General features: G+C 50.0%; 1 protein-coding gene across 8 annotated transcripts in view; it reads right to left on the bottom strand.

Annotated features, from left to right (window-relative positions):
- The window catches only part of MBNL1 (muscleblind like splicing regulator 1), a 55039-nt gene extending 42923 nt beyond the window's left edge, over nt 1-12116 (bottom strand). For 3 of the 8 annotated variants that reach the window (XM_027685428.1, XM_027685430.1, XM_027685427.1), the window contains exon 1: nt 11177-12114. In XM_027685428.1, coding sequence (XP_027541229.1) covers nt 11177-11350 — 174 coding nt within the window. In that variant the 5' untranslated portion in view covers nt 11351-12114. Of the gene's footprint in view, nt 1-11176 lie in introns of all 8 variants that reach the window. The other 5 variants (XM_027685426.1, XM_027685425.1, XM_027685431.1 and 2 more) reach the window with 3 other exon arrangements.
- Between the last annotated feature and the right edge of the window lie 49 nt (nt 12117-12165).

The following is a 12165-nucleotide window of genomic DNA, read 5'->3' on the forward strand; positions in this document are numbered from 1 at the left end:
CCACTGGGAATCCCTGCCTTCCACAGCTCCCAGGGCTCAGACAGCTTTTAACACAACATTAAGGAGCAGAAGCTGAACTGAGTAATTTGTCAGGTGATCAAAACAGAATTTGAGCAGTCACTCAGTAACACTTAATTATTTGTCATTTAAACAGAACAGGGAGAAAAGAATGTAACAGCTATGGATGATGCTGGACAACTGACCAGTGGCTGTACTCCAGACAACAATAAAATCCAGAAATGCTTTCCAAATCTTAAATCTTAAATACGGGCGTATTTTTAGCAAAATTTATTTTCAATTTATTTAACCACAAAAGAATTTCTTAATTCACAAAAGGTCTTTGCAGCTGCTGAAGGCTCCCTTTTACGTACAAACCTAAAGTCAACACAACAAAACGCACAGCCTGAAAAAAAACTGGAGGAGCCACCCAGCACCAGTGGCTGCAATTGCTGGAATAATGCACAGCAAGGGCAAGGATTCCAGAGACACGGGGCCTCCTGCACACCCCACGCCCCCCAAACAACAAGGCTCTGGAAGTTTACACCTCCTGACCATCACTGCCCTCAGGGAACCTTGCAGGTGTCATTAATCTGGGCTTTTCATCCACATACAGACACATCTATACAGTACACAAAGAGCACATACACAGTCTATAGTATGGACACACACAGATGTACAGCCCAGAGTAGAACACTCAGTTCACAAGTATAACAAGTAACTTTAACCTTCCACTGTAGCTACTTTTTCATCAGTGTCTAACCATCAGGTATCTAAAATCATCAGAAACATCTAAACCATAATGTGGACAAACACTGTGTAAAAATATTTCACATTGTTACAGATATCAACAGTGTCTTCAGCCAGTGGCCTGAAACATGAAGAGAAGACCTCACTTTCCCAATTTTCAGTGCCTGACTTAATGAAGCCAAATGCTAAAGGACTCAAACAAGGCAAAACTATCTGTGCTTTCCTCCATAGTAAAACAAAATAAACCCATCAACAAGTGTCAGCTTTCAGATATATTTAATCACACCAGTAGCCACACTTGGAACTAGGTGCAAAAAACCTATTGCAAAGAGCTGGCAGAAACGGGGAACCAACACCTTCTCTGGAGGAGGAATCTGGGATGTCTGCACACTGCATCCCTGGGGCACTGCACACTGCATCCCTGGGGCACTGCCTGAGCTCTGGGCTCTCCCATCTCCAGGGCTTTCCTTTTGCTTCCCCCAGCTCCCCTCTGCTCGCCCTGTTCAAACACAGCCCCTCTTCTGTGCCACCTTCCACGTGGTGTAACAGCACCTGACCTCTTCAACCTCGTGCCATTTGTCTCTTCTCTCTCTCCCTTTAATTTCTTCCTCTCTCCTGCCTTCTCTTCTAGTTAGAGACTTAATCACCTCCTCACACATTTTACTTGGGCGTGCTGAGGAACTCCCGTGGCCATCACCACCTCTTTCCCTCTGGCCACCTTCTTTTCTCACTTTCCTCTGGTATCTTCATCTCTGTGTGCTCTGAACGTGCCCCTCACCCATAGGTACCTCCCCTGGGACTTTTCTGCTACCTCCAGGACCTCTGGAAAAGGGTCCTTGCTTACCCCATCAATCTCCTTCTATTTAACACACATTTGAGTTGACTTGTTGCTTATTTAACAATCGCGTGCAGAAAAGTTAATTTCTCACCAACATTCACACATTTGCTGTGCCTTTAGGTTATTTTTCCCAGAGAGTTCACTGAGGTTCCTTGCAAACCTGTCTCCTCTCAGCACCAACACTGCCCCGTGTGTTCCAGCCTTTGGCAGGTGAGAGCAGATATGACCCCATGTGCTCACTGCTGTGCCTGCACATCCATAAAATAATAACCATTGTGCTTTCTGAACACAAAATGCAACATGCAAATAACCTGCTACAAGTAAGTTACTGGGGGAAAAGGAGTTTAAACACTTCTAAACACTTTCCCAGCCATGTTTTAAATGACTGTCCAACCCTACACTGCCCTGACCTTTGCTGGTGCCATTAGAAAAGGGCAGTAGTTTTACTTTCATTGCAACAAAAAACTGAGTTGACTTTGAGGTCTGGAGACTCCTTTAACTCCTGCTCTAAATAAAGTTTATAATCATTTCCAAAAAAGCCAGTTTTAACCAACACTACATGGTGTAACTGTTCTAAAAATCCCCTACTTCCTCCTGTTCAGTCCAGCTACAGGAAAAGACCAAAGTGCCCGGTCCTGGCTGCTGTGAGCTCACACTTTGCTGCAGGTCCATTTTGCCAGCTGCAGCTCCACACACAGTCACTTCTGTGCAACAAATGCCTGGCCTGGTGAGGGGTTCCCCTGACCAACCAACCCCACCACAAACCCCCCAGCATCACCAGGAAATATTTAAATCACAAACGGGTTTTTTTTTCTATGAAAAAATTCCTTGTGCTCCACTGTCAACAAGAACTTTGCATTGTAAGGTACTTTACTGGGAATTAAAGCTGCCACATATATCCATCATCCATCCATCCATCACCCACACACCTTGTGCCAGGGAAGCACCTCCCTGTGCTCCACAGACACGAGGTGCAGCTGCAGCTTCAGGCAACAACTGGAGTAAGGAACAAGGGAAGGGATACAAGGAACTGACTCCTCTGTTTCCTCTGAGGTGTGTCTAGTGAGTGTGAACTCTTTAACCCTTCAGTGTGCCCAGCCAGGGGCTCTTCCAGCTCACCTGCATTTGTACTTGGTTACAGTCCCTGCAGACACCCCAGCTATCTCCTGACTCAGCTCACAGCAGGGAAGATTTTACCAGGGCACGGTCAAGCAAGAGGATGTCGATGCAGATGATCTTCTGAACACACCCTACCAGCAGAAAGCTGAATTCCAGGCACAATTTCCCATCTACAGCTGGCTCCAAACCCTGATTCCACTGTCAGAAATGGGAAGGGACAGCAGAGCCAGCAGCCCATCCCGCTCCAGCTCTCCCTGTCTGCAGTGGCACAACGTGCTCGAGCTGCTGCACCGACGGCCCAATTCTGCTCAAAAACACCCACCAGCTGGACACTTTTCTGCCTCCCAGCATTTGCTTCAGCAATGTCAGTTTATAAGGAGCCCCAAGGCCCCAGAAAACATTTCATTCTGCCTGTTCTTTTCAAAAGACTTCAGTTAAATGTGCACACTCTTGTTCCTATGTGACAGAACAAACGAAGAAAACCGGTGTTCCTGACACTGCTGTGCTGGCTCCTGCACACCTAAAAACCTGCCAGGCTCCTGAGGAATGAAAACCTCTCCCTGGGCTAGCCAAGGCTGGAAAGATGCTCTCAAATAAAAATGTGCAACCTCCCCCTCGCCCAGTATCAAAGACCAGCACAGGGTTTTAGACTGAATCCTGTCAGGATAAAGAAACTCCCTTCTGCCACTATCAGTCTGTGCTCCCAGAGTGTGAGCACTGCCACACACTCACCCTGGGACTCTGCCTGCTCCCTTCCACACTTCCACACATGGTTATTCCACAGGTTCCTCTCCAGCACACAGAAATCAATCTTACCCCAATGATGTTTATGACCAGCTTGTGTTTCTGCTTTCAACATTGAGAATGTTTTTAAAACACCTAGACAAAGTACAGGGAAAGGGAAAACAACACTGGAAAAGCTGGATATTGAAGGAGCATTAACACTGCTAGGGGCTCAAATGCCACAGGGCTCCTGATGTTCCTGAATTTCAGCAGGTGGGTACTTCCCTTGGACAGCAACTCCATCCATGGCCAGGAGACAGGAACAACTTAATAAGAGCAGAAAACAATGAGCTTTACTCCTGTGAAGTGGTGGTTACCAACCACCCCTGCAGCTACCTGGGGTTTGCTGGCTGCTCCTGGACTGGGGGGGGTTCAGCGTGTCCCCAAATAAATGACCCTGTTCCAAGGGATACCACTGACCCCATGACCTGCCCCAGCCACAAACTGCCACCTTCCACCTCGGGTTCAATGCAGTGTTTGCTCCTCCTGGTCCCACAGGGATGTCCCCCAGCAGAGGTGGCCTCAGAGCCACCCACCTTTCACAGCCTCCCAGCCCCACTCTATGCCAGCTGCTCCCTTGGGCACACATGGACACGCTCTCCCTGCAGCCAGCACAGCACAAGGAGCAGTGTGCACACACATGAGGGACAATTGCCACACTCTGCCATTCCTCTTCTTCAAATTTAAATCTCCATCTCACAACTATTTATGCCTCTGTTTAAGCCTGGGATTATTCCATGTGAATTCACTGAAATCACACCAGCAAAAAGCAATGAGCTTTGTTTGCTCCCCAAACTGCTCCCCTCCTCAAGCAGCACTGTCTCTCTTTTTGCTAACTCCATTGTATTTCGCCAAGTTAGGAATGGTCCAGAGAAATCTGGAGTCAAAGAGTGTCTTTCCAGGAACTTGACGGGACTTGCAGTGCTCTGAGCTGGAGCAGGATCCAAATCCAGCTCCCCAGCCGGCCCCTGCCCCTCTCCTGCTGCAGCCTGTCAGCAGCCTCGGCTCTGTGGGCACCCTCCCATGGAGCAGCACTGACACACCCACCAGCCCTGCTGGGAAGCCAGAGGACTTTGCAGGATCTCCAAGGATTTGGGAAGTTTATGCAGCGAGTGTGGTATAACAAAAATGCAGGAAGCAGCTTTGCCAGTGCCAGGGTGAAGTCCCCCAGCATCACTACGCTGGATTTATTCCTCTTCTTTAAAAAAACACTTCATCAGATGTATTTTCCTCTATTTGATCAAAACGTTGCACTTGCTTTCAACTACCTCAACACATGTTCTGCATCAGTTAAATCCTCAGATGTTCCCTAATGAAGAGGATAAGTCACAAGTATCTCAATAAATTCAAACATGAACCCTGAGACAGTTCTCTTACTTGCATAATCCTGTATTTCAGGACCTGACAATTCTCTGTTGACTTAAATCTCACTTCAACAGCAGTAATCCTCCTAGTGGCACCATGAAATGAGGGACAAGAGAGAACTCTGGATCAGGATAAAAGCAGCTCCTGTTATTTCTGATTTGAGTGCTGCTGTGCAGCCCTGGATGGAGAAACAGGCTGGACCCTCAGCCCTCACACCAGCTCAGGCAGGGCCCGCGTGGAACAAAAGGAAGCACAAGCAAACAGAGAGGATGGAGGAGGTGCCTGTTACTGACCAGCCCCAAAATGATGCTGGTTCTCTCTCCTAACAGGGTTGTCTGGACCTGAGTGAATCAGTAGGAGGGCTGAGGACTCGCCTTGACTTTGGCCAGTGCCCTGGAGAAGAGGCTCCTTCTCCGGCATCGGACACGCTCCGACACAGCCCCTGCTCCTGATGGGAAGCACAGACTCCCAAGGAACACCAGCAGTTCCTAAAGGACATCCCTGGGCTAACGAGGCTCTGCTGCCCCAACGAAGAAACACCAGCACATTCCAAAGGCAAAAACCAGATGTGATCATTTGGTCTTCAACGTAATTTGTTGCTTCCAAAAATTTCAGTGAGCCTTGGCAACAAGGCATCTGTATTTGGGAAAACAGAGACTCGGGGTCATCCTGGGAAGGAGAGAGGCCTCACAGGCTGCTCCTGACCACACAGTTAAGACTTGGGGCAAATGACTGAATGTTCTAGACATGAGGCTTCCTTATTTTATGCCCTTTTACATTTCCCTTGCAAACTAGTTCAGAATTTTACTGATCCTGACTATGCCCAGCAGAGTTCCAGACTGTAACAGAAGCCCATGCTGGTTTCTATTATGCACAGCCTCTAAAAAATTAGTGCAAATGCTGCAGAGCAATGTTTTAATTTTTATTTAATTTCTTCCTGCCGAGGCAGAGCTGAAGCTGTAAAATGAGCCGTAACTCTTTTGTCCAAGGATCTGATAAGATTTCAAAACACCATTTATCTTCTCAGAGAGGAACACACGTGCTTTGGATTGTTTGGTTTGTTAATGGACTATTTGCCACTCAGCCTAACAATTGCCCCATTTTCCCTACGTATTTGCCACTTTCCCTTCGCTTCCTCTTCTGGAGCTCAGCCTGTTGGCAAACACACAGGCTGGAGAGGAGAGAAATGGCAAATCAGACCTTAGGAATTTGAACACTGTTTATGTTTTCATTTTTTGCCAAGGGTTACTGCTTTACGAGCTTCCTTGGAATCAGCCTTGTGTCCATCTGCCTCCCAGCCCGAGCCTCAGCTCACCTCTGCGCCCAGAATCCTGTCCCTGCCTCAGGCTCCAGGGTGCCAGACACCACACAGGTAAAACTACCCCAGAGTCACCTGCTCAAGTGTTCTGGGCTTTTCCTTCTGTTTTAATTAAAGAAGAATCAGAGCCATGATCTGCCATGTTCACACTACTAGTGAGATACACTTACTGGGATTCTCTTTTCTTCATTTTAAAAGAAATAAGGTTTTTATTCCACATCCTTACATGTCACACAAAGAGGAACAGCAAGTCAAAAAATTAATAGTTTTTGAAGCAGTGATGAAGTAGAGAGACTTGAACAATTAACAATTACATCTCTGAGGTGGAAGAAATAAGGTGCTCACCAATTTCAACAATAATTCATTTATATATTTTTAAGGCTTCCTGGTAAAAGGTAGTAGCCACTTCTACAGAATTCAGGAGTTTCATTTTTAAAAAAATAAATACTTCTACACTGGAAGGTAAAATACTATCATAACAAGTACTGGTGGATCTCAGACACAAAGCACCACAGCTTCAAGCTCAGACATCATCAGTGAAGAGACTTGCACTCCTAGTTTCCAGAAGCAGAGAAATGTGTGAGTTCAAGACTTTTCAGCTGTTGAAGGGAGAGCAGGAAAAAGCTTTTACACTTCATTGGGACACCCAGCTTAAGCACAAAGGAGCTGCCTTAGCCGGAGAGTAACTCCAGAGAGCAAAAATCGATTGGGAAGCTGCAGAGCCCGCGGTGAATGTTCGCTCCAAAGGGAGGGGTGTGACTCCTGCTCACCGTGTCCACTGAAAAGCCAGCAGGTTTTGGGCCACAACAGCTCCCACCCCGCAGAAAGCCCAGGTGGGGCCATGCTGAGCCCTCCCTGTGTCACACTCCCCGTGTCACACTCCCCGTGTCACACTCCCCGTGTCACACTCCCCAGCACAGGGCAGCAGAGCAGGGCAGCCCCAGAGCATTGCCGGGTGTCCTCTGCATCTGCAGCCTCCCACAAGATTTGCATTTGACATCTATCTCCCCATTGTTCAGACATCTTTATCTCAGCTTTCAGGAAACGCAGATGACTCATCTATCGGAACATCTGACGAGCCTAACGTAATTTCAAAATGAGTTCTACTTAGGTTTATTTTTCCAAGCAAAAAAAAAAAAAATGAAGAAAATGTTTCAAAATTACACTAAAAATCAAATTTCTGTTGCAAACCAGCTTCCTGATTTAGGAACTTGAGTGCTTATTTTTGCTGTAGACAGTCTAATAGGCTTTTAGGCATCCAAATTTAGGGAAAAAATCCTACGGCATTTAAAGAAGGCAGAGCCAGAGCTGGAGCTGACTCAGCCGCTCCAGCGCACAATTTGAATACACTACATAATCATTCTCGGGTTAAAATTATCCTCCTAATATCTAAGGGCCAGATTATCCCACACAAGTTCATCTTGATTTGTACACTCCCCCAGGCCAGCCCTGCAGGTTTCATCAGCACTAATTAGGCAGCAGGACAACATCCCGCTGGGGCTGTCCCGGCCCTGACCCCTCCTGCAGCACCTCGGAGGCTGCAGCCACAGGCCTGGCTGCCTCCTCCTCCCCACACTCCCAATTAACACAGACCAGCGGCTGCTTGTTCCCCCTCCCAGGCCAGAAGGAGCTGCCAGGTATGCCCACGGGATGTGTTTCCCAACAAGTGACAGTGCCCAGAGCCCCAGGCTGCAGTGCCACCGCTCCTCACACAGCGCAGGGCAGAACCCCGGGAGCCAACACCCCCCTCCCTGCTGAGCCCTACGCAGAGTCTGTGCGTTCACTTCACAGGGAGGGGGAGAAATAAGAAAAAGAGAAAAAAAAGTGCCTTACCCAAACCCAAAGTTCCACTTCTGGCACCTATTTTTGCCTCCTCCAGGCAGGGCAGGGCAGTGGCGTTTGCCTGCGGTGGCCGCGTGCTCCACGCGCTCTGTCCCCTCCGTCCCCCTCTCTGTGCCCACAGAGGACATCTGGGCAGAGGCCAGAGGTGAAGGGCACTGCCACTGCACAGGATCCCCTCCCAGTATCTGCTGTGCCTGTTTATGTTCTAAATATAGCAGAGCACATGGGCCATCTCCAGCTCCAGAGAAGTCCTGCTCCAGGGGCTGCAGCTCTGCAGCGCTCACACCTGCCTGACGTCAGCTCTCACAGCACTGAAACACTCACACCAGGTCCTGGGAGTGACACCAGTGACAGAACACAGCATCACAGACTGCTTTGGGCTGGAGGGGCCCTTAAAGGCCATCTCATTCCAGCCCCCTGCCAAGATGCATTCTTAGTTTGTGAAAAAAATAATTCAGTGGCTAAATATATGTTTACATCCAAGAGTTAATGCAAGAATAGCTGTTTAATTAATACTAATATTATATATATTTAATAAGAAATCAAGTACTTTAACATCAATGTAAATTTTTCAGTGTACTGGTATTTTAGTAAAGAGCAGAGATATTACATACTGAATTATTGAAAAATTAAAAATTACTTTTGAATGTCCTAATCAAAAATCTTTTTTTCTCTGTGCTAAACTACTGACTGACCTTACAGGGTCCAGACAGAGCTGGTGCAGCATTTCCCTAAATTGTTTTCATAGAACATCTAAAGTTTGGGATATTGCAGACAAGGTAACACAGTGCCTAGTGCTGTTCAGCTCAGCACACACCAACACTGACCCGGAGCTGACACAAACCCAGAATTGAGCAATGGCTTCAGCGACGGGGATTGGGAATCCCCAGAAGGAAGACATTCCCTCTTCTGTTTACCCCAGGTATTCTTGTACACGATGCAGCTCCTTAACCCCCCAGCCCAGCCCGGGGCAGTGCTGGCAGCCAGGGGTCCCAGGCCCACGTCGGGCTCCGTGGGCACACCGGGAGCAGCTGCCCTGCCCCGTGCCCCGGCTGCAGCCCCCGGGAGCCTCTCCAGCACACAGCAGCTCTGCCACGGGCCAACCTTTCAGCATGAGCACAAGTAAACAGCTCTGGTCAGCAGAGTATTTTTAAACAGCGGATTCTTTCCCAGCTCCCAGCTCTGTCCCTGCCCTGGCTCCCCGGGGCAGCAGCAGGCTCCTCTCCTCCAGGATCTGCAGTAACGCTAACTACGGTTACCACCCGCGGACCTTGCAGCGCTTGGCAAAGGTCATCATCAGCTCCTGCATTAAAAAAGGAAGCAAAGAGCCCTGATGACGGCAGCAGAAGGGCAACCCGTGCCACTGGGGCTGGGGAAGCCTGGCCAGCCTGGTTCATCCCCTCTCACACAGACACCAGCCCACGCTGCCTGGCCCCAGCACCGCTGGCCTCCCCAGCCAGCACTGAGGGAGACCTTAAGGCACTTCCAACAACGTCAGAAGTCTGAGCAGGGGATGCTGGCATGCAACAAACCTGGGTGATGTCTCCTATGGCAAAGGAGATTCATGCCCCGTTCACTCTGGTGGCTGGTTTCCACCCTTTTGGCTGGATCCTCACCCTGAGAAGCGCGAGGCCAGCAGGGCCAGGCCGCTGTGGCCAGAGAGCTCATTGTTGGGAACCAGGGGACACTGCAGGGGCTGCTTCACCAGCAAACCCAGCCTGGCACTCTCAGTCCCTCACGCAGGTGCTGCTTCACCAGCAAACCCAGCCTGGTGCTCTCAGCCCCTCACACAGGGACAGGCTGGAGGCTCTGAGGCCAGGCCTGTGTTCTGGCAGCACCGAGGTGACACCGCGGGGTTGGGACTCCCCACCAGCACTGGCTCTGCTCCTACCTCCCACACTTGTTTAATGCATAAAAACATCTTATTTCGACATTTTAAAACTAAAACCCCTGCGTGCATTTGAATTACCGTAACTTTAAAACAAATTTCAACAACACAGAAACAAAACCATTTCCATTTGTGCAAGTTAAATCACGGCTGGGGGCGATGGGGTGGGTATTTCAGGCCCATGAGCACTGCAAAGCTTTACTCTCCGCCCCGATCTGAGATGAGACAGGTTTTCAAGCTCGGGATGTTGCAGGATTGACACAAACCCACCATAACCCACTTCCTGCCGGCTGCGCCGGGGCCTGGCTGTGCACGACCTGCAGTAGCTGCTACAGCTACAACTCCCTCCCCAAGCACGTCCCTGCCAGCAGCCAGCTCCACGCACTCGCTCCACTTCCCGGGAGCTGGGCCCAGCCAGAGAAAATTACACTGGAGAAAAAACTGACAGACACATCTCTGCTTCCCAACTTCTGATTTTTTCATGGCTCTGCTGAATTAATTCTGTACTGTTTGTGGGATGAGTATTTTACACAGTTTATTTAATTCATGAAAAACCAAGGGAAGGCAATGGGACCCACACGTTTGACGCCCATCACTGGAACTACAGCTACAGTGAAACAACAGTCAGACATTTACAGTACCTAGCTTGGATATGTCTCCTGCAAACCCTCTCTGCTCCTGCCCTGCTTGCACATCCAGAGGCACCTTGCCTTCTGCTAAGTGCTGTCCCTCCCTTAAACAAGTGCATTTAGGAGAAAGATGGGATAACCACAGCAGTGCCAACCACAGAAAGGCAAGCAGGGTGCTCACGGACACCCGAATAACCCAGGGAGGAAAACACTCTTCTAAGGTTCACCATCAGCTGTCCAGAGACACCAACAACCCGCTGGTAGTTACGAGATGGAAACAAATCCTCATATTGCTTACGTGGTTTGTGCTATTAAAAACAAAGAATCCTTACAGTGACTTTGCTGTTTCTACGTGAAGTGCCCTTTATTCCAGCTACAGGCAGGGAATAATTTGGAGGCGAAGAATGAGACCCTGTAGCCATACCAGAGGATTTGAGCCCTGCCAGGCGTATTTTCCCTTCATTCCCCCTATCCTTCCCCTGAGGAAAACAGCAAAACAAATCGACAGGCATCAATAAAATAAAAGCAGCAGAACACCCCACTGCTGGCAGCCAGCACGCGCTCCCGTTCGGCTGCAGGGCTCCTCTGGCTACAACTGCTTCTTTCATTAACTACATATCCTTGAAAATAATGTAACATTTACTCACTTTCAATGAGTCAAAGCAGGCGATTACACGTCCGTTCTCAACTTGGCAGCTTTTCGATGGGTGTGCAAATTTACATTCCGTGTCTGGTCTCGAGCAAGTCCCCCTTTGGAACTCCCTACACACTTCCAGCGTTAGCCATTTTGTGTCCCGGATCGGCGTGACACTAACAGCCATCTTTAGATTTTACAGGTAGTTAAAATTTCCAATAAAAACGAGGAGCCGAACTGATAAACTGGAAATGATGAAAGTGCCACCTCCAGAACACAGTTTTCCCCCGCTCCCTATGTTAAAATAAGTACGTGTAAAACCGGGTGGCTGCAATCCCGAGGAAGAGCTGTGTCACCAGAGTTCGGGGAGCGAGCCCGCTCCTGGGCCGGGCAGGCCGGGGCTGCCAAGCCAGGTGCGGCTCCGGGAGCGTGGCCGGGACGAGCCCCGCGCTCAGCAGCCCATCCTGAGTGCGGGCCTGGGGCCGCGGCGGCTCTGGCAGCGCTTCCCGAGGGCTCCCGGGCCGGCGGCTGGCAGGTGCCTCCAGGCAGCGATGGCAGCGGGCTCTGCGGTGCGATCGGGATCGATTAGTTTGGCATAGACAGATGCAGCAGTTTAGAGCAACGACCGACACTGGCTTTGGGCTGGGGGTTTTTCTCCTCCTCTCCGCGGCTGCCGGGCGGCAGAGCTCTGACCTTCGGGGCACACTTTAGTGCACAGTGCGGCGGCGGCGGGGGGGCAGCGCCGGACCCTCCTTCCCGGCGGCGCGGGGCTGGCAGCGGCGGAGCGCTGTCGTCGCAGTCTAGCTGGCAGCAAGCAAGGCAAAAGCAGCGGCTGCTCTAGAAGCGGTCCCAAGCAGCAGCGACGTCAGGAAAGGCACTTCTTAGTACCAACCTGTGGAGAGAGGAGACACGTTAGGGGCGGCGGGCGCCCCGCGAGCCGCGCCCCGCGCAGGGCAGTCCCGGCGGCGGGGCCGCGTCCCCGCGCGGGGCCGGCGGCCGCTC

The sequence above is a fragment of the Neopelma chrysocephalum genome, unplaced genomic scaffold (assembly GCF_003984885.1).
Source record: "Neopelma chrysocephalum unplaced genomic scaffold, ASM398488v2 Primary Assembly neopelma1_69, whole genome shotgun sequence".
Lineage (NCBI taxonomy): Eukaryota > Metazoa > Chordata > Aves > Passeriformes > Pipridae > Neopelma > Neopelma chrysocephalum.